Below are 23,820 nucleotides of genomic sequence, written 5' to 3'. Positions count from 1 at the left end.
TGCCAGGTAATGATTTTAAGTGTACTACGGTTAAAAGACTGCTTGCTGATGATGCTGTTGATGTTATGAATATACAGGATGTACATAAAGTCCGGGAACACTTTCAATTATTTATTGCACAAGAACCAAACATTGTACATATATCATACATATGTCATTGTGAATAGAAACCCTGAAAGTTTTTTTTTCCCATGTATACTGCCACAGCATAGTTTGGTAATTTGCCGACAGTCAGCGCTAGCCGCAAACATGGCGAGTTCAGGTGCGGAGTGAGCTTTGTGTGTGTTGGAGTTCGACAAACACAAGTGTGCTAAAGCTGTTAAGTGCATGCTTAGAACCAAGTATGGTAAGAAACCACCACCAAGGAAGGCCATTTACCACTGGTTCAACAAATTCGTTACGACCGGTTGCTTGTGCCCGGCAAAGAGAAGTGAACATCCCAGTGTGAGTGAAGTGAATGTGGAGCACGTACAAGAGACATTCTTAAGGAGTCCAAACAAATCGGTGTGTTGTGCATATTGAATGCTTGTAAAAAAAAAAAAGTAATTCAAGGTACCAAAAAATGCCACCTATGTAAAATGTGACAAAGGATAGGAACAAACAAAGAAAGAAACCACACAAAGGGGTACTTTTGTTTGTTATAATTGTCACAAAGTTGGTCACATTTCCAGAAATTGCCATGAAATGCTTTCTGCAGCACAGTTACATTGGAAAATGATGACTGAATAATGGATTTTGGGGCAACTCATCACACAGTTCCAAATGAAAAGTATTTTTCTACTGTTTATAAAAATATTTTAGTTGGAAACATAACTTTAGCTGATAGCAGAAAAACCGAAGCTGTGGGGAATGCTATTGAAAATGCGATGATAATTAATAACAAAGTTTAGGCTAAAGAATTTACAGCTAAAAATACACTACTTGAGCCTGAGATCGGCCACACAATCTTATTTGTGAGGCACTCACTGAAAACAATAAAAGGATTAGTTTCGATAAAGAGTGTTGCCAGATCTAAGATGAATCTGGAAGAGAGCTCATGAAAACGTAGCAAAAAGTTCGTTTATATTATATAAATACAAAGCCATGTGCAGAGGAAAGAAAGTCAATAAACACATTGAGGAATAAAAAATTTAACACTAAGTCACTAGAGATGGTCCATTGTTGAATGATGCATGCCAGTAAGACGACAGTCAACAACATGATCAAAAAGAAAGCAGTTCTGGGATTATACTGTGAAAAAGGTGAAATAAATCCATGTGATGACTGTTTCATGAGTATATCGACATGTAGACTGTTTCTGAAAACTGTATCATGTTTCTGAAAACTGTATCACAAAATTTGAAGAAATGTACAATCACTTCAGTACTTGTTCTTAGTGATCTCATGGGACTTATTCACGTTTCAAGTTAGGAGGCAAAAGATATTTAATGAGTATCATGGTGATGCAACCAGGTATGTATTTGTGCATTTCTTAAAAAATAAAGATGAATATTTGAAGCATTCAAGAAATGGAAGATTTAGATGGAAAGTAAACTAGTAACTACTTGAAGAGAATCCTGACTGACAGTGGCTTAGAATTCTCTTATAGGAAATGGTTGCAGTTCTGTAAATCTGAAGGGCTTTGGCATGAAATGACTGACATATACATCGCAGCAAAATCCTATAGCTGAATGCTTAAAGAGGACGGCTAGTGGCCAGTGTTGCTGCCTCTGGATCATGTTCCAGGCTCGATTCCTGACTGGGTTGGAGATTTTATCTGCCTGGGGACTGAGTGTTTGTGTTGTCTTCATCATATCATCATCATTTATGAAAGTGTCTAGATTAACTGTGTAAACATTGGGACTTTGTACGGGTGCTGATGATCTCACAGTTGAGCTCCCCACAAACCAAACATCATCTTCAAGAGGACAGTATTGGATATGGCATGGTCCCAGTTGCCAGGATGCATTTTACCAAAGAGAACTTGGGCTGAGCTGTTGTACGCTGCAGCATACATAAAGGGTGACAGTTATTGAACTATATGAAATAAAATCGTCATAACTTCTGAACGGTTTGGGTTAGGAATTCAAACTGCATGGTTGGCTGCGGGCATGATGGGAGTTAGTATGGTTTGGTTTACCAACAAAGCCCACTTTAATTTGGATGGGTTCGTCAATAAACAAAATTGGCACATTTGGGGGACTGAGAAACTGCATTTCACAACCGAGAAGTATTTGCACCCTCAATGGGTGACTGTGTGGTGTGCAGTGTCCAGTCACGGAATAATTGGTGCGATATTCCTTGATGACACAATGACTACTGAAGAGTATGTGAAGGTTTTGGAAGATGGTTTCATCCCCATTATCCAAAGTGACGCTGATTTCAACAAGATGCGGTTCATACTAGACGAAGCTCGACCCCATCGAAGCAGGAGAGCATTTGATGTCCTGGAGGAGCACGTTGGGGATCACATTCTGGCTCTGGGGTACCTAGAGGCCATTGGCATGGGCCTCGATTGGCCGCTATATTCTCTGGATCTGAACATATGCAATTCCTTTTTATGGGGCTATATTAAAGACAAGGTGTACAGCAATAACCCCAAAACCATCACTGAGGTAAGAACAGCCATTCTGGAGGTCATTGATGGCATTGATGTTCCAACACTTTAGTGGGTCATGCAAAATTTCTGCCACCTCATCGCCATTGATGGCAGGTATATTGAACATGTCGTAATCTAAATCCGAATATCTGTAGTGACATTTACATGTTGAATAAAGTGTGTGCACGCCATAGTTTGTAACAAATTTAATTTTTTTTTTTTTTCGTATAGTTCAAGAATTGTCACCATATACGTAGGGACTGGAAAAATTCACATTTTGCAATAAATGCGAAATAGATGTGAATTCTACCTTAAAATGAAAAAATGCAGAAATGCAAAATTAGTTAATAGACATTGTATCCAGATGTGCTGTTTATCAGAGGTAGTTTGCAATAGTTTAATTTTCTGCTTACAGTATCGAAAATATAAGCAGTTACTGGCATTGCACATAATCTGGTGAAGCCCAATTTGAAAAGATAATGTGAAACCTACTTACAAAATAAAGTGTACTAACACAACAATGTATTGATACGCTTAATGATCTGGTGCTGTGTCAAATCTGGATTGTTGAATGGTCTGTTTAAGATACACATCGCGTAATGCAACTTAATACTCAGCCATGGGACCTAGCATTTTATAAGAAAGAAACACATATGTTCGTTTGTTAGCTAAAGCTCAAAAGACCATATAATGCAGACAGTTTTAATGTGGCAAATTAGATGGCGGATTGAACTGAAGTTGCAGCGAATACCGCTGGAGGTCGGACCTGAACTATATTGTTAACAATACTCTGCTAATTTCAACAAGCAACTGTGTGGTAACCATTCCGGAATACTTTGTGTTGTGCAGTGCCGGTCGTTTTCTTTCCTTATTTTGAAATAAGTGAAGCAACTAATCCTGGTCCGTCACGGATTTTGATTATGACCCTTACAACATTAGAACAGATCGGTGGTCCCTGTAACAATGTATAAGTTCTGCTGTAGGCTGCTGACCAGCAAAATGGAAGTGGTGTCGTTTCCCCACATCACTCCTTCCCCTGTGGTGGTCAGAAATTCTAGTCCGTTCACGCTTGTGGTCATCTGTGACTATAGCCTATAGCTCCCGTCCTCTGCGCTATAACGACTCGAAAATAAAATCTGTGACGCTTTTTGATGGTGCTGAAATTCTTCCCCTAACATTAAAATTGGGTTGCTGTTTGTTCGGTTCTACTTCTGTGCTAAGTGTCTTGTCAATTCTATCTGTAGCATTGCCAAGCAGTGGTCTTAGGGCCATGAAAGTCCACGAAAGATCAAAATTAGTAGTCTGCAGATTTTTTTAATTTTCAAATTGGGTGGGAAAAGACAAAATAATTATGTCTAGAAACACCTTTTATCAGAGAAGCATTCACTTAAATGGTGGAAAAATGCTGCTGCTTTTCAACAGAACAAACATTTTTGAAAGTGCAAATACAGCCAAATGAAAAAAACAAAGACCATTCCGGAAGAAAAAGGTGTTGAAGCTTTTGCAAAAGCAAACATTCCAGTCAAAAATTTCCCATTCAGCATTTTTCTAACAGTCAGTTTCAAAGAAGTAATAATTTGTATGTCTTCACTGATGTAGTGTGACAACCTTTTAAACGTGCGCATATAACCATTTAAAAACAAAGGAAATAGGAGCGAATTTTGACAAAAAATAAACATGAATTTTGCAGGAAGTAGATGCAAATTTTGCCAGAAGTAGATGCTACATTTTTCAGTCCCTGTACATAAGAAATTGTTATGAATCACTGGAAAATGAAAAAACACCTTATGAATTGCCAAGTAAGGGGATTAAGAACGGAAAGGCTCACCATGGTTTAATATCAAAATTTGTTTGAGGAAGCAGAGATTGTTCAACTATTAGTTCAAAATTAATGTGGAAAAATTGACAGGCAAAAGTTAATAAAAACTCATACAACTATAAAAAGATTAATGTGGGAAGCATTCAGATACTTCTAACATCATGCCTTAGCAGAAGATTTTGTCAAGAATCTGAGAAAATTCTGGTTTTGGTCTTATGCAAAATCACTAAGAAGGTTGAAGGCTTCTGTGCAGCCACTCATTGATGAGTCTGGTGTGGCAATAGAAAAGAGCAATTTTTATGTATTGCCTTAAATGATCACTTACATATATGAACTGTAGCAACTGTTATATTGGAAAATAAATTTTGTTTTGTTTTATATTTCAGTTTTTGAGTGCTGTAACATCAGAACATATACTTTCTGTACTATTAAAGCACCTCCATCAAATGATTCCTTTTGTCACCAACTTTTCAAATGTTACAAAAGGATTAGTGAAGAAGCTGGTTGAGTTGTGGTCATGTGGAGAAGAAACTATCAGAGTTCTGGCATTTATGTGCATATTGAGATTAACCACCAGTGAACAGAAATCACTGCTTGACAAAGTACTGAAGGTTTGTACACTGTTACAGCTCCTTAAATGTTAAGTTTTCTGTCTGTTCATTGTTTGCTGTTTTTCCGTGTACATGCATTTTGAACATCATTTTCTAAATACAATGCTTGTAATTTGTGAAGAATATAAGAAACACTATTGAGGTAGGTAGTAAATACTCTTATGAGTTTTTAAATTACTCAAATGTATGTAATTTGTTTTTCTGCCTGCTACATTGCTCTTTTGTGTTGAAATAGGTCTTGCAAACTTAGCGTTAGTTTTTTATATATTGTAAAATAAAATCCGTAGAGGAACTACTAAACAGGGGAGCAGTGACTCATCTCACAGATGTAAAAAAATTTGGTGGTCCCTTGACTTAACCGTTTAGCTTAGAATGAAAAATAGGACAATAGTTGATGAGACAATGATATAAGTGAGCTATAGCTGAAATTAATATGTTGATTGTGACCATTAGGTTAGTATAGTTTGGCTTATTAGTTGAGTGCCAGACTATGAGTCCAAAGCTCTGGGTTCAGTCCCCAGTAAGTCCTAGAATTTTTATTTATCACTTATCAAATCTTGTACCTCAGGCAATGTTTGTTAATATGAAAAAATGAGAAGTTCCTGCCTGGTATGGAGTTTTATGTTAAATGTAGGTCCCACTGGGGTACTGTGGGTCACTATTTCAAACCCAACCACCGTCAATTCTTTTTTATATAGGTTTTATTATTCTGGAAGATTCTCAAAATTTCTTAGGTTTGTAATGCTTGTATATTCTGGAATATTCTGTGTCTGTATAAATAACGAAACTCTGTGCCACAAGTTTAGTTCTGTTCTATCTGTTTGATGGTGTTTGTAATAAATGTGCTTTCAGTGCCAAGTGTTGGGCTTTATTAATGACCCTGCTTTTGGATTTGGACGTGATTGTGGTTATGACATGACATCGTTTGGTGGAGGAGATGGGTATTTAAAAACATCAATATCACTTTGATTCCAAATAGGTACTGTAAATGCCTAGAGAGACAGGAACCAGAATGCAAGCCATAAATCATTCCCAAGGTTCAGGAGACGACTGGGTTTCAAAACAGCAACAAGTTAACTGCACATCAGGCATTCATCAGCATTTTCTAGAGATGTTGGTAAGGACTGGATGAAATGATTCAAAGGATTTGACCAAGTCTCCAAATACAATAGATGGGATGACATTATGTGTTTAGCAAATGTTTGCTTTTACTTGGATGGCACAGCCCAGCACCAGTTTGAGGATAACAAAGAGAAACTTGTTAACAGAAACAAATTCCAGGCCAAACTGAAGAAAACATTTGTTGAGACAATCAGCAGCAGGTCAGCTTTGCAAAAGAACAGTTGAAGGACAGAGTGCAACATCATGGGGAAATGACACAATGTTACATACAGAATGTTTTGGTGCTGTGTCACATTTTCGATATATGTAACTGAAGCGGACAAAATCTCACACTTGATGAGAGGAGTTGCAGAAGATGTACTAGGCTCTTCTAGCAGAGGATATCGCAGCAACTGAGCTGTTGACCAGGTGGTGGCAGTGCACTGACAAATGTAATGGACAGGAAAGAAGTATGACCGACTACCAAATGTTGTCCCTATGGTGTATGTTGACAAACACCACAACTTTGCCTCTCACATTCACCAGATGGTAATAGTAGTAGTATAGCAGTTTATGGCAGCCAACTGTCAGAGATCGAGTTATCAAGGGGTAGCAGCCATGAAAATCAACCCCTTATGTCAGGAGGTGGTAGAGAATATTGAAGAAGAGGTGTATCAATACTTTGCATCATTCTCCACCTCCAGTCAGACGCAGCAGGAAGAATAGACTAAGCGGAATGTGAGATACGTGGCAGCTCTCAAATGACAACCCAGCATCCGACCAAGACGTACAACCAACAACTCTGTCAAATATAATGCCCCCCCCCCCCCCCCCCCAAAAAAAAAAAAAAAAAAAAAAAAAAAAAAAAAAAAAAATTGGAGAACAGAGCATAATATACCGCTGTGTTTCTACTGTGAACACATTGAACACTTTGCACGCTACTGTAGAGAAAGAAGACAAGTGTTCTAGGACTACCGTGTTGCCAGATGTCAACCATCACAGTGAAGAACATGTAAGCTGCTTGACAACTGTGTTGAAGTGTATTCAGAATGCAGGCATCCACCTGAATCCCAGAAACTGCCTCTCCCTCTTTGTTGCCCAAGAAATAATAATCTTAGGGCACCTAGTGAATGGCAATGGAGTCTGTCCTGATCCAGAAAAAATAAGAGCAGTCACATACGAGGGCAGTTCAATAAGTAATGCAACACATTTTTTTCCTGAAACAGGGGTTGTTTTATTCAGCATTGAAATACACCAGGTTATTCCCCAATCTTTTAGCTACACAACACTATTTTTCAACGTAATCTCCATTCAATGCTATGGCCTTACGCCACCTTGAAATGAGGGCCTGTATGCCTGCACGGTACCATTCCACTGGTCGATGTCGGAGCCAACGTCGTACTGCATCAATAACTTCATCATCATCTGCGTAGTGCCTCCCACGGATTGCGTCCTTCATTGGGCCAAACATATGGAAATCCGACGGTGCGAGATCGGGGCTGTAGGGTGCATGAGGAAGAACAGTCCACTGAAGTTTTGTGAGCTCCTCTCGGGTGCGAAGAGTTGTGTGAGGTCTTGCGTTGTCATGAAGAAGGATTAGTTCGTTCAGATTTTTGTGCCTACTAACATGCTGAAGTCGTTTCTTCAATTTCTGAAGAGTAGCACAATACACTTCAGAGTTGATCGTTTGACCATGGGGAAGGTCATCGAACAGAATAACCCCTTCAGCGTCCCAGAAGACTGTAACCATGACTTTACCGGCTGAGGGTATGGCTTTAAACTTTTTCTTGGTAGGGGAGTGGGTGTGGCGCCACTCCATTGATTGCCGTTTTGTTTCAAGTTCGAAGTGATGAACCCATGTTTCATCGCCTGTAACAATCTTTGACAAGAAATTGTCACCCTCAGCCACATGACGAGCAACAATTCCGCACAGATGGTTCTCCTTTGCTCTTTATGGTGTTCGGTTAGACAACGAGGGACCCAGCGGGAACAAACCTTTGAATATCCCAACTGGTGAACAATTGTGACAGCACTACCAACAGAGATGTCAAGTTGAGCACCGAGTTGTTTGATGGTGATCCGTCGATCATCTCAAACGAGTGTGTTCGCACGCTCCGCCATTGCAGGAGTCACAGCTGTGCACGGCCGGCCCGCACGCGGGAGATCAGACAGTCTTGCTTGACCTTGCGGCGATGATGACACACGCTTTGCCCAACGACTCACCGTGCTTTTGTCCACTGCCAGATCACCGTAGACATTCTGCAAGCGCCTATGAATATCTGAGATGCCCTGGTTTTCCGCCAAAAGAAACTCGATCACTACCCGTTGTTTGCAACGCATATCCGTTACAGACGCCATTTTAACAGCTCCGTACAGCGCTGCCACCTGTCGGAAGTCAATGAAACTATACGAGACGAAGTGGGAATGTTTGAAAATATTCCACAAGAAATTTCCGGTTTTTTCAACCAAAATTGGCCGAGAAAAAAAATGTGTTGCATTACTTATTGAACTGCCCTCGTATTTTCCAACTCCTCAGCACATTTGTGATGTGTGAAGTTTTCTTGGATTGTGGTCATACTACCAGCAATTCATAAATTACTTCTGTACCAAGTCCCATATCTTGCAAGATCTACTGCAGGAAGACATCAACTTTTTCTGGGGCGAGGTGCAAAAAAGTGTTTCTTTATTTAAATGAAGCACGAACATCCTCTCCAGTCTTAGTGTTGTGTCATGAGAATGGCAAGACAGACCTTCATGCTGACTCTAGCAGTTATGGGATAAGTGCAGTTGTAGTACAAATTTAGGAGTGTACGGAGAAGGTGATAGTTTATGCCTCTAGAGAACTTTCCAAATCCAAGATGAACTATTCTACAGCCATTAAAGAGTACCTAGCAGTTGTCTGGGCCATCAACACATTCTGGCCAATTTATTTGACGAGCCATTCACCAGTGTGACATACTATAATTTTCTGTGCTGGATGATTATTTATTTATTTGTTTATTTATTTATTTGTTTATTTATTTATTTGTTTATTTATTTATCCATACTTAAACAATATACATTATATGGATGTCATCAGTGAATGTACAAATTATGGTATGAAGTCTAAATACTTTATTAACAAATGCCATTTACATTGTTTAATAAGCATAGGTATTTTAATGTAGAAATAATGTACATAAATACAAAGCCCTGCATACATATTACATAAATGAAAGAAATTGTATTGTATAAATAAATATACTAGGTGTGTTGATATGGAACTGACACAAATACATAGGCATGTTGTTGTTGTTGTTGTTGTTGTTGTTGTGGTCTTCAGTCCTGAGACTTGTTTGATGGAGCTCTCCATGCTACTCTATCCTGTGCAAGCTTCGTCATCTCCCAGTACCTACTGCAACCTACATCCTTCTGAATCTGCTTAGTGTATTCATCTCTTGGTCTCCCTCTACGATTTTTACCCTCCACGCTGCCCTCCAGTACTAAATTGGTGATCCCTTGATGCCTCAGAACATGTTCTACCAACCGATCCCTTCTTCTAGTCAAGTTGTGCCACAAACTCCTCTTCTCCCCAATTCTGTTCATTAGTTATAGGTAAAGGCTCCTGTTTGTGGTGAAAATTTTTGCCCGATTTCGCCATTTTTAAAAAGTTATTTCGGTATATTTTTCGCTAGTTTTTTTTCGATTTCATCAATAATTTCGCTAAATTTTATTTCCACTTTTCAGCAGTAAAAGGCAATGGAAATACATTTATGGCACATTTGCAGTGTAAAATGTTTTATTTTACATAAAGGTATGTTACCTTACCGTAGTGTTCCAGCTGAGGGTAAGTCTCCAGCACCTTAAAAATGTCAATAGATCTGCGATTAGAGTACTATGTAACGAGTTAAATTACCACATTACCCAATTATAAGACTTTTTTAAGAGGGTGCTCGAGGAAAATTTATTTTTAATATAGGCCTATTCTGACCAGCAAAAATTATTGGCTATCGAGATTACCTAATCTATGCTGCGATTAGCAGATGGTAAATTAAATATTACACAAACCTGGTATGTATTTGTTCATCCTTTCTCTCAGCTTCAGATGATCAACTTTTTCCATCGGAATATTAGGCTCAATGAAAGCTTGAGTAGTCGATAAAATGAATTCTTCTTTATCATTTTTCGCTCGTTTTGCTGCTGCAGTGACTTCCGTGAGCGTAGCTTGTCTTTTTATACCAGTAGTTGTTAGCGCCTTCTCCTTGTTCTTCTTATGGGAAGAACTGTTATTAATGTGTTTCAGGCACGTGTCCTACCTATGCCACTCAGTACGCACATTGCAGTATTTGCACATAAGTATCTTCCTACTTTTGTCGAAAACATAAAATCCTTCTGACGGAAATTCCTTTTCTCGGTCGAAAACTGTCACTACCATATTAATCATCTGTAGCACGAACACAAAACACAAAATACCACGCTCAACGCACCGGTGATCCACAATGATTTCCAACACGCAATACTGAATACTCCGCCAGAACATTGTAGAATGTCTTTGGAATACTCTATATATTACATATATCGAAATGGTGTACAATAGATATCCGGATTGTATTACCATAACTCCAATCGAATTTCCGCAGTTCAGTTCAAATGATGAGATTTTGCGAAGTTTCGTCAATTATTTCGCGATTTGGCTTAAAAGTAAATAGTTTCGCGTCTTCAGTAAAATGTGTGAAATTTCATGAAAATTTCGCGATTTTGTGAATTTGCGAAAAACAGGTGCCTCTAGTTACAGGCATAAACACACAATACATGAATGACAAAAAATATGATATCAGGAATAATGTATACAAGGTGTTTCCAACAATTCTTTGGTTTTCATTTAAGATATTCGTCCAAAGTGTACAGTTTACAGTTTTTTTTAAAGAATACATACTGCTAATTTCTTTTCTATTCTATGGCAGCTTATTATAGATTATCATGCCTCCATAAACAAGACTTTCTGAGCTTTTAGCTTATTTTTTATATCTAAATGGAGGCAATGACTCAACCTTGTGTTATGATCAAGAATAATGTTGTTCAAGCTATAATTGTCAAAATTATTTCTGATATACTTTATGGTCTGAAAAATAAACTCACAAGGAACAGGTCAGAATGTCCAGGTTTTTAAATAATACTTTTCAGTGAGCCTATTTATTGCATTTTGCCATTATTACAGCTCTCTTTTGTAATCTGAAAACTGTTTGTAGATTCTGGGTACTATTTCCCCAAAAGATTATTCCGTAGCTAAGGATGGACATCACATAACCAAAGGAGGCCGACCTTACATAGATGTTGCTGCATACTGATGCAAGAACTCTTAAGTGCATAGCATGCTGTGGAGACTCTCTTTGAGATATTCATGACATGTACATCCATTTTAGTTGGCTGTCGATGTGCAGTCCTAGGAATTTAGTGTTAGTTACATCTGTTATTGAAGTGTTGTGTAGTTTTAAATTTATGGATTTGTGCTTCTTGTTTATTCTAAATTACATGCTGTTTGTTTTTTTGATGTTGAGAGTTACTCTGTAGACCATTTGTAAACATCTGCTAGTGCTATAGTGGCTTTTTACAATAGCAGGTCAGGTTTCTTGCTGGTAATCAGTATATTACTGTCATTAGCAAAAAGTACTTTTTCTCCATGCTCCACACATTGTGGGAAATCATTAATATAAATTAAGAGCAATTTTGGGCCCAGAACACTTCCTTGTAGGACTCCTATATTAACATACTGTGGCTCAGATAAGTGATTTACCACTTATTTCAATGTGCTATGTGAAATTTCTACTCTCTGCACTCTGTTATTTAGGTACAATTGGAACCATTTATTTACCACTCCTCTGATTCCCAGAGACTCCAACTTGTGTAGAGTCGTGTAGAAGAATGTCATGATCAGTGGCATTGAAGGCCTTTGATAAATCTAGGAAAATTCCAGTTACATAACTGCCCTTGTCTAGTAATTCAAGAACAGTTTTTGTAAACTGAGCTATTGTGGTTTCGGTGCTTCTGCCCAGTCTGAAGCCATGCTGTTCCTTGCAGAGAAGATTGTATTTATTCAAGTAGCTCATAGGTCTATTTTTCATTAAAGTCTCCACTATTTTGGAAAATACTGGAAGTAAAGCAATTGACCTGTAATTTTTTATTTTTTAACATTACCTTTTTTGTGAAGATATATGATTTTAGCTAGTTTCAGGTAGTCTGGGAAGCAGCCAGTTTTAAAAGACTGGTAAATGATGCCAGTTAAAGGGGCTTAAATGCTGTGTATGCACTCTTTTAACACACAAATTGGGACTTCATCCTGTTGAAGATTTGTTTTTTAATTGTTTTATGGTACTGCTTACTTGTCTTTCAATAGTGGGGAGCAGAACCATTGAATTTATGTAATTTTGCACTGGAGTGTCAGATATTTTTGGAAATGTGCTCTTCAGGTCTTTTGCAATAGTAGAGAAGTATGAGTTTATGAAGTTAGCCAGCTCTTTTTGATCACTGACTGTATTGCCTGATTTCTTGATTTTAATGTTTGCGTCTTTTTTTTAAATTTACAGTCTCATTTTTAACTAAAGTCCAAGCAGCTTTACTTTTCTTATTTGTGTTTTTTATCAGTTTGTTGTTAGCTGACTTTTTAGCTGCTTGAAGTACCTTTCTATAGATTTTTTTGTAGTTTTTGTAGTAGCTTACAAAACCACGGTCACTGAATGTATTCTTTATTCTGAAGGTTTGGGCAGATTTTGTAATCCCACTGGTTATCCATTTCGTTTTGCACTGTGCTCCAACAGGACGGAAGACTTTGGGAAAGGATTCTTCAAATTTGAGCTCAAACAATGGCAAGAATGACAGAACTTTTTGTTGGCATCTGTTTGTGCATATACATCGTCCCAGGTTTCGTGACTTAACTCAACAGTAAAATTTTGCATGGCTGATTTGGAGTAGATTCTTTTTTATGCATGTAGCTTGGTAGCTTTTCCCAAAGAAACATTTATTTGTGCAATTTGACAAAGATGGCCAGAAAGTCCCAGATTTTTGAGTACTAAGTCAGTTTTCTGTGCCAATATCAATGGCTATATGATCAATAGTAGAGGCTGAGTGTGCCATTATCCTTGTTGCACAGCTGACTAGTGATGTCATTCCAAAGCTACATAAAATGTTCAGAAAAGCATTAGTAACATTATCTGTGTTAAGATCTCCACATAGAAGGACGTTACTTTTAGTGTTTGATGCCTGTTCTAGACACTCTATTACTTTTGCACAGAATATGTCAAAATCACCACTAGTAGAATGATATGCACATAATATGACAAGTTTTTTGGAAACATTTCGAGATGATATCTTTAGTGCTAACACTTCAAAGTGTTTTTCTTCACCATGAGAGATAATATCACTTCTTACTTTATACTGGAGTTCATTCTTAATATAAATACATGACCCTCACCCTTTAATTGAAATTCTACAATAAGATGCTAATATATATGAGGGTAAAGTTACATAGACAATTTCACTTTCCTTGCACCAGTGCTCAGTGATGCATATAAAAGAGCTATTTAGGGTTTGCAATTCGACTTCAAGATGCTGCACTTTGTTTTTGATACACTGAATGTTTTAGTGGAACACTGTTGGACATTTAATTGTGTTTGTGTTCTTGATATATATATATATATATATATATATATATATATATATATATATATATATAAAAAAAAACAAAGATGATGTGACTTACCAAATGAAAGTGCTGGCAGGTCGACAGACACACAAACAAACACAAACATACACACAAAATTCAAGCTTTCGCAACAAACTGTTGCCTCATCAGGAAAGAGGGAAGGAGAGGGAAAGACGAAAGGAAGTGGGTTTTAAGGGAGAGGGTAAGGAGTCATTCCAATCCCGGGAGCGGAAAGACTTACCTTAGGGGGAAAAAAGGACAGGTATACACTCGCGCACACACACATATCCATCCACACATATACAGACACAAGCAGACATATTTAAAGGTCTTTAAATATGTCTGCTTGTGTCTGTATATGTGTGGATGGATATGTGTGTGTGTGCGAGTGTATACCTGTCCTTTTTTCCCCCTAAGGTAAGTCTTTCCGCTCCCGGGATTGGAATGACTCCTTACCCTCTCCCTTAAAACCCACTTCCTTTCGTCTTTCCCTCTCCTTCCCTCTTTCCTGATGAGGCAACAGTTTGTTGCGAAAGCTTGAATTTTGTGTGTATGTTTGTGTTTGTTTGTGTGTCTGTCGACCTGCCAGCACTTTCATTTGGTAAGTCACATCATCTTTGTTTTTAGATATATATTTCCTACGTGGAATGTTTCCCTCTATTATAACCATATATATATATATATATATTAATGATATGAATTAATAGAGGGAAACATTCCACATGGGAAAAATATACCTAAAAACAAAGATGGTGTGACTTACCAAACGAAAGCGCTGGCACGTCGATAGACACACAAACAAACACAAACATACACACAAAATTCAAGCTTTCGCAACAAACTGTTGCCTCATCAGGAAAGAGGGAAGGAGAGGGAAAGACGAAAGGATGTGGGTTTTAAGGGAGAGGGTAAGGAGTCATTCCAATCCCGGGAGCGGAAAGACTTACCTTAGGGGGAAAAAAGGACAGGTATACACTCGCACACACACTCATATCCATCCGCACATACACAGACACAAGCAGACATTTGTAAAGGCAAAGAGTTTGGGCAGAGATGTCAGTCGAGGCTCTGCACTTGCACCTCGACTGACATCTCTGCCCAAACTCTTTGCCTTTACAAATGTCTGCTTGTGTCTGTGTCTGTGTATGTGCGAATGGATATGAGTGTGTGTGCGAGTGTATACCTGTCCTTTTTTCCCCCTAAGGTAAGTCTTTCCGCTCCCGGGATTGGAATGACTCCTTACCCTCTCCCTTAAAACCCACTTCCTTTCGTCTTTCCCTCTCCTTCCCTCTTTCCTGATGAGGCAACAGTTTGTTGCGAAAGCTTGAATTTTGTGTGTATGTTTGTGTTTGTTTGTGTGTCTATCGACGTGCCAGTGCTCTCGTTTGGTAAGTCACATCATCTTTGTTTTTAGGTATATATGTATATATATATATATATATAATTTATTAATTAATAGAGGGAAACATTCCACATGGGAAAAATATATCTAAAAACCAAGATGATGTGACTTGCCAAACGAAAGCGCTGGCACGTCGATAGACACACAAACATACACACAAAATTCAAGCTTTCGCAACAAACTGTTGCCTCATCAGGAAAGAGGGAAGGAGAGGGAAAGATGAAAGGATGTGGGTTTTAAGGGAGAGGGTAAGGAGTCATTCCAATCCCGGGAGCGGAAAGACTTACCTTAGGGGGAAAAAAGGACGGGTATACACTCGCGCGCGCACACACACACATATCCATCCACATATATACAGACACAAGCAGACATAAACAGAGGCAAAGAGTTTGGGCAGAGATGTCAGTCGAGGCGGAAGTGCAGAGGCAAAGATGTTGTTGAATGACAGGTGGGGTATGAGTGGCGGCAACTTGAAATTAGCGGAGATTGAGGCCTGGTGGATAACGGGAAGAGAGGATATATTGAAGAGCAAGTTCCCATCTCCGGTGGCATGTTTAGCCACAGGGCGATCCTCATTACCAACAAACACTGTCTGCCTGTGTCCATTCATGCGAATGGACAGTTTGTTGCTGGTCATTCCCACATAGAATGCGTCACAATGTAGGCAGGTCAGTTGGTAGATCACGTGGGTGCTTTCACACGTGGCTCTGCCTTTGATCGTGTACACCTTCCGGGTCACGGGACTGGAGTAGGTGGTGGTGGGAGGGTGCATGGGACAGGTTTTACACCGGGGGCGGTTACAAGGGTAGGAGCCAGAAGGTAGGGAAGGTGGTTTGGGGATTTCATAGGGATGAACTAAGAGGTTACGAAGGTTAGGTGGACGGCGGAAAGACACTCTTGGTGGAGTGGGGAGGATTTCATGAAGGATGGATCTCATTTCAGGGCAGGATTTGAGGAAGTCGTATCCCTGCTGGAGAGCCACATTCAGAATCTGATCCAGTCCGTAAAGTATCCTGTCACAAGTGGGGCACTTTTGTGGTTCTTCTGTGGGAGGTTCTGGGTTTGAGAGGATGAGGAAGTGGCTCTGGTTATTTGCTTCTGTACCAGGTCGGGAGGGTAGTTGCGGGATGCGAAAGCTGTTGTCAGGTTGTTGGTGTAACGGTTCAGGGATTCCGGACTGGAGCAGATTCGTTTGCGACGAAGACCTAGGCTGTAGGGAAGGGACCGTTTGATGTGGAATGGGTGGCAGCTGTCATAATGGAGGTACTGTTGCTTGTTGGTGGGTTTGATGTGGACGGACGTGTGAAGCTGGCCATTGGACAGGTGGAGGTCAACGTCAAGGAAAGTGGCATGGGATTTGGAGTAGGACCAGGTGAATCTGGTGGAACCAAAGGAGTTGAGGTTGGAGAGGAAATTCTGGAGTTCTTCTTCACTGTGAGTCCAGATCATGAAGATGTCATCAATAAATCTGTACCAAACTTTGGGTTGGCAGGCCTGGGTAACCAAGAAGGCTTCCTCTAAGCGACCCATGAATAGGTTGGCGTACGAAGGGGCCATCCTGGTACCCATGGCTGTTCCCTTTAATTGTTGGTATGTCTGGTCTTCAAACGTGAAGAAGTTGTGGGTCAAGATGAAGCTGGCTAAGGTAATGAGGAAAGAGGTTTTAGGTAGGGTGGCAGGTGATCGGCGTGAAAGGAAGTGCTCCATCGCAGCGAGGCCCTGGACGTGCGGGATATTTGTGTATAAGGAAGTGGCATCAATGGTTACAAGGATGGTTTCCGGGGGTAACGGATTGGGTAAGGATTCCAGGCGTTCGAGAAAGTGGTTGGTGTCTTTGATGAAGGATGGGAGACTGCATGTAATGGGTTGAAGGTGTTGATCTACGTAGGCAGAGATACGTTCTGTGGGGGCTTGGTAACCAGCTACAATGGGGCGGCCGGGATGATTGGGTTTGTGAATTTTAGGAAGAAGGTAGAAGGTAGTGGTGCGGGGTGTCGGTGGGGTCAGGAGGTTGATGGAATCAGGTGAAATGTTTTGTAGGGGGCCTAAGGTTCTGAGGATTCCTTGAAGCTCCGCCTGGACATCAGGAATGGGATTACCTTGGCAAACTTTGTATGTGGTGTTGTCTGAAAGCTGACGCAGTCCCTCAGCCACATACTCCCGACGATCAAGTACCATGGTCGTGGAACCCTTGTCCGCCGGAAGAATGACGATGGACCGGTCAGCCTTCAGATCACGGATATCTTGGGCTTCAGCAGTGGTGATGTTGGGAGTAGGATTAAGGTTTTTTAAGAAGGATTGAGAGGCAAGGCTGGAAGTGAGAAATTTGTGGAAGGTTTGGAGAGGGTGATTTTGAGGAAGAGGAGGTGGGTCCCGCTGTGACGGAGGACGGAACTGTTCCAGGCAGGGTTCAAATTGGATAGTGTCTTGGGGAGTTAGATCATTAGGGGTAGGATTAGGATCATTTTTCTTCGTGGCAAAGTGATACTTCCAGCAGAGAGTCCAAGTGTAGGACAGTAAATCTTTGACGAGGGCTGTTTGGTTGAATCTGGGAGTGGGGCTGAAGGTGAGGCCTTTGGATAGGACAGAGGTTACGGATTGGGAGAGAGGTTTGGAGGAAAGGTTAACTCTGAATTAGGGTGTTGTGGTACCAGATTGTGTTGATTGGAATTTTGAGGTTTTGGAGGGAGTGGAGCTGGAAGTGGGAGATTGAGTAGATGGGAGAGAGTGGGTTTGTGTGCAATGAGAGGCGGTTGAGGTTTGCTGGAAAGGTTGTGAAGGGTGAGTGAGTAGCCTTTCCGGAGGTGGGAAACCAGGAGATCGGATAGTTTTTTGAGGTGAAGGGTGGCTTGCTGTTCTAATTTGCGGTTGGCCTGTAGGAGGATGCTCTGAATAGCCGGTGTGGATGTGGGAGAGGAAAGATTGAGGACTTTTATTAAGGATAGGAGTTGATGGGTGTGTTCAGTGGCTGAGTTTATGCGTAGGTGAAGGATTAGGTGGGTGAGGGCAATGGATTGTTCAGTTTGCAACTGGTATAGGGACTGATGGAAAGAAGGGTTGCAGCCAGAGATGGGAACTTTAAGTGTGAGGCCTTTGGGGGTAATGCCAAACGTCAGACAAGCCTGAGAAAATAAAAAATGCGAGCGTAATCTGGCTAGGGTGAAGGCATGTTTGCGGAGGGAATGTAAATAAAACTTATGGGGTCGTTGTGGGGGTGTTGTGAGGGTGACATGGTATTAGAAGGTGGAAAGTGTAACATGAGGTTGAAATGAAAATGAAAATAACTGGAGAAAGTAACTGGAGATCTGTTGTGAAAAAAGGCGAAAAAGTGTTGGTTAAAGCTGGGCTATGTTGATCCTGTGGTGAACTTGGGTTGGTAGACAACGATGTGCACAAAGGTTAGGTGGTTGTGTTGCCGCCAAAACACGTTTAAGGATGGAGAAATTCGGGAAAATTTCGAAGAAACTGCGTGTAAATGTATTAAAAGGAGTGGTTTTTTGGTGGCAGATTATGAAAATGAGGCTAACAATTGTCTGGCGAAGAGATAATGACGTTAAAAGCCGTGGGAAGCGGCTAAAAATTATCAGTGATGTGCGAAAAACGGAAATGGAAATAAAGCGAAAGTTATCAGAACTAGACGAAATGGTTGTTTAATAGGTGAAAGGAACTGTTTGTGGACTAGAAACGGTGGATTTTATAGCAGCGGTAGTGTTGCAAGCAGAAAAAAAATTTTTTTGGTCATGGTTTGGAAGTGGGTGACGTATTGTTGAGTATATATAGGCGGGATAAAATTGTATAGTAGATTACGGTAAAAAGGAGAAGGTGAATACAAAGTGAAAATACTGGCAAAACCAAAAAGAGAAACTAAGACGACAGAAAAGATTTCGAAATGCAACAGTGACAATAACAAACGTAATTGTTGGGTTCAAATTAATGATATAAATATAATAGAAGGAAACATTCCATGTGGGAAAAAATATATCTAAAAACAAAAATGATGTGACTTACCAAACGAAAGCGCTGGCACCTCGATAGACACACAAACATACACACAAAATTCTAGCTTTTGCAACCAACGGTTGCTTCGTCAGGAAAGAGGGAAGGAGAGGGAAAGACGAAAGGATTTGGGTTTTAAGGGAGAGGGTAACGAGTCATCCAAATCCCGGGAGTGGAAAGACTTACCTTAGGGGGAAAAAAGGACGGGTATACACTCGCGCGCGCACACACACACACGCGCGCACACACACACACACACACACACACACACACACACACACACACACACACATATACAGACACAAGCAGACATATTCAAAGACACAGAGTTTTGGCAGAGATGTCAGTCAAGGCGGAAGTGCAGAGGCGTTCCCACGTGGAACGTTTTACAAAAGCACAGCTACCTTTGTGAAGTGCTCCCCTGCAGTTACCACTGACACTAATGCCTTGTTTAATCTTAAGCTACTAGAAGTATCAGCTACTTACGTAAGTTAATTTGCGTAAGACCATTAGCTGTTAAGCCAGTTTTTTCTTGTTCAGGGCTGCTTGGATGTTGGTTTGTGCTACCATTTACTATAAAAAAGCATTCCTAATACCTCTGATATTTAGAATTTTGTTTAAGTCACCTTTTTCTGTGATAATTTTGCTTATTTTGTCACAAGAGTTTTTTGCCTTCGAAATTTAGGTGAACCCTTGTTTGGTATTAAGGCATCTGTCCAATTTACCTATATCATCTACTTTACATTTTCCAAACAAAGTACACAACTGTTTCATTTTGATGTTCGTTTTTCGAATCACCTTGTTGACACACAAATTACATATTAGGTCATACCTATGAGCATGAAGTATTGCCAAGTCAGCCAAAGAGATGGGCACTGATACTTCAGAAGTATGACATTACAGTGTTATTCAAAAGTGGATGCAAACACAAGGACTTCAACTGTCTTTCGAAAAAGCCTTTGACAGAAAACAGCATTGTGAACAAAATCTCAGTCATCACCACATTAAATGATGCACTGACTAACTCACCTGCTACACTATCAGCAAGGCTGAGTAGGCTGAAGCTCTGGAAACTGCAAGAATTCATGTAGAAGGCATTTTGAAGCATGGAGCCTCTCCTGCTCCCCCCCCCCCCTCCCCCCTCAAGTGATGAGCACTGATTGTGAAAAACTTTTGTAATGAAGACTAGTATTGGGATGACAACTGAGTACCATCCACATATGAATGGTCACACAGAATGCTTCATCAAGACATTGGCAGATATGCTCTCAATGTACATTGATGTCAAACAGAGAGATTAGGTTATAATACTGCCCGTCATGACATTTGCATATAACATAGCGAAGCAACACTCTTCAGGCTTCACAGCATTCTTTCTGGTCCCTGATCGTGAGGACAAAATGCCATCAGATACACTGTTCCCATTTCAAATGGATGATACTCAGGATAGAAGAAACAACACAGCTGGTTCATATATGGTCAGTGGATGACCAGGAGAAAGACTGAGAGCACTTTAATGCGAAGCAGCGACCAGTGAAATACAGCACAGGAGACTTGGTATTATCTGTGCAGAAAGTGGGGCCATTGGAAAAGTTAATGAAGAACTATTTTGGGCTGCATTGTATCCTTCCCCTCTTGTTGGATGTCACATATAAAATTGAGGATTATGACCCTTTGTGAAGAACACAAAAGCACAGAGACATTCTCCATGTCCTTTGGGTGAAGCCCTACTACTATCAAGAGATGTACATTGATGATGACAATGGGAGATTCAAGGAAACTGAAGACCAACTGAGTAGTCGTGAAGCATTGGTGGTAGAGGATATCTTCAATACACATCATAGCAAAGAGGGTATAGCAACATGGCCAGAACGCAAGGACCCATCAGTGCTTCCTTATGGAAGACCATTGAGAACATCTAGATCCAGGGTGCTGTACTTGGTTTCAGTGAAGACTTCTGAAATTGTAGGTTGCTGTTTCTTAAGGAGAGGAAGCAATGCTACAGTATCTTCTGCATGTGGTGTGGTGTAATGATTAGCATCGATGGTTGATATGCCATGAGTTGCCTGTTCAAAACCAGCTACCAGCAGTTATTTGTTATTTAGTATTTATCATTTCTAGAAGATTTTTGAAATTTCTTCTGTTTGTATATTCTGCAATATTTTGATGTTTCTGTAAATAGCAGCACTCTGTCCAGAAATACATTTCTTTTGTACCTGTACATTGGTGTCCCTAATAAATAAGCTTTCAATGCTGAGTGTTACATTTCACTGACAACCTTGCTTTTGGATTTGGACTGTATTATGGTTATGACATGATAATAAAAAGATTGCAGTCACAGTCATTCAATTGACTTGTCAGATAGCTTGGGATGTAGCAAATTGAGTATGCTTCATTTTTCATGTCTTGGATTGGAAAGGTTATTAGATACCATTGTTGTTCCTCTGAGGATTTGGAATCTTCAATCTCATATCACATCTTAATCACTGAGATTCACATGTTACATTGTCTTTATTAAAAGATTGTCATTAAGCAAATTTATATATCATAATCTTGCACACACTCTCAGTGCAGTAATGGTATCTACAAGCATTACCCTTCCACCATCTGTATTACTAACCAGGAGTGTAGTAATGGTATCTACGAGCATTACCCTTCCACCATCTGTATTACTAACCAGTCATCCCAGAACTCGATACCAGTTGCATGTTGCCTATCTGATGACATCCAGGGCAACAAAAATTTGATTTTCAATATTTCACATAATTATTGACCAAATTTAAAAATTTTAAATGCTTCCATAATCTACTGAGTAAGGGGTATTGTTGTGACATTGCCACGAGATTTAAAAGTGCCGCTACGTCAGTACGCGAACACGGCGATAGAGGCGCTCCGCAGCCCGGCTGAGCGCGGGAGCGCCACCTGGCTATGAACGGCGCTGGCCGCATGTCACGGCACGGCAGTCTAATGACAGATACGGAGTGAATAGCATGTAACCCGCTATTGTTCCTACTTTGTGTATCCATGCAATTTATTAGTGATTAAAGGTTATAACACTTTTTGGCGACGAGGTCGGATATTTTTTTTTTCCTGCATAGTGGCATTGTGTGTTCGTGTCGGGGCCGACATGGACCAGCTTCTGCAAGCACTCATTGAACAACAAACACAGCTGACGGCTGCTATTCAGGCGTTGTCGACGTCGCTCGCTCATCGTCTGTCTTCCTCTTCTCCGCCTCCGTTCCCTCCTTACGACGAGGCCGCTGAAGACTGGGAGGATTATGAGAAGCGTTTGCGGCAACACTTCTTGGCTTTCAGCATTGTCGACGCTCCTATGTGTAAGTCGTTATTTCTATCTTGGATTTCCCCACGGATCTATCAGCTGCTATCTCAGTTAGCCCCTCTGCGGGAACCTGCGCTCTGTCCTTCCAAGAAATGTGTGAATTATTGTCTAACTATTACCGAAAAAACACCCACGTCGTTGCCGCCCGCGTGGCGTTCTACTGGTGTCGTAAACAGCCCCATCAATCTTACCGGGCTTGGGCGGCGGAACTACACGGTCTGAGTAGGAAATGTCAGTTTGTCACGGACACTCATCATGAGTCTTATGCTGATTCAATGGTTCGGGACGCTATTCTACGGCTTGCTCCTGATAAAGAAGTTCGGCAACGTGCCTTACAACTGCCAAACCCGTCGTTGTCGGAAGTTCTCAGCATCGCTCAATCTTTTTAAGTGTCTCACGCTGCTGGTGCGCAAATAGATGCGTGGTGTGATGTGGGCGCTGTACAGCCCACTTTTGACGCGGACAATTTGCCTGTTTCACAGGGGAACGACGATGTGGCGGCGGTTCACTCGCGTCAACAACGTCACGTTCGGCCACCACGCTCGCAGCGAAAACAGCGACCACAGAAGCAGGTTCGTTCCGCACTTCCTTCTTGTCCACGTTGTTTCGTACAGCATGACAGGGCCGCGTGTCCAAAACGTTGGGCCACGTGTAATTCATGTAGGAAAAAAGGCCACATTGCTTCTGTGTGTCAGTCCCCTAAAGTTCCTGTCGACGAGGACGAGGCATCGGACATGGATGTTAACTGTGTGCTTTCTCAAACAAATAAGTTGTTGATTACTGTTCGTGTTCTGGATAAAGACGTTCGCATGCAAGTGGACACTGGCTCTCCGGTAACTCTCATTAATTCTCGCACTTATTTGGAGTTGGGCTCCCCTCCCTTGTCTCCAGTTATGCGAAATCTGCGAACTTATAATAAGCAGAAAATTCCTATTGTTGGCCAGTTTGATGCTTCCACTGCCTACAAGTCTGTTGTTCGGCCCCTCACGTTTTATGTGGTGGATCATGCGGGCACGGAAAACCTGTTCGGTTATGATGCTTTCCAGTTGTTCGGGTTCTCCATTGATGATGATGTGCACCTCATATCTGAGGATATTCCGTATCAACAGCTGGATGGATTGTGTTCTGAATTCTCGTCCATGTTCTCTGCTGGTCTGACGAGTGTGAGCAGGCTTTCGTCCGCCTGAAGGCTCATTTGCGGTCGGCGCCTTGTCTTGCCACATTCCGTCCGGGTCAGCACTTGGTTCTGGCGACTGACACGTCACAGTATGGCCTAGGGGCTGTTCTCGCCCATC

At 40.8% G+C, this 23,820-nt stretch overlaps 1 protein-coding gene across 1 annotated transcript in view; it reads left to right on the top strand.

Annotated features, from left to right (window-relative positions):
* LOC124788150 (nucleolar complex protein 2 homolog) overlaps positions 1–23,820 on the top strand; it is a 143,188-nt gene that overhangs the window by 41,495 nt on the left and 77,873 nt on the right. Inside the window, exon 6 of the mRNA XM_047255300.1 lies at positions 4,784–5,008. Coding sequence (XP_047111256.1) covers positions 4,784–5,008 — 225 coding nt within the window. The remainder of the gene's footprint in view (positions 1–4,783; positions 5,009–23,820) is intronic.

This window comes from Schistocerca piceifrons, chromosome 1 (assembly GCF_021461385.2).
Source record: "Schistocerca piceifrons isolate TAMUIC-IGC-003096 chromosome 1, iqSchPice1.1, whole genome shotgun sequence".
NCBI lineage: Eukaryota > Metazoa > Arthropoda > Insecta > Orthoptera > Acrididae > Schistocerca > Schistocerca piceifrons.
The sequence above is the reverse complement of the archived record's forward strand: the minus strand, read 5'-3'. Positions and strand labels throughout refer to the sequence as shown.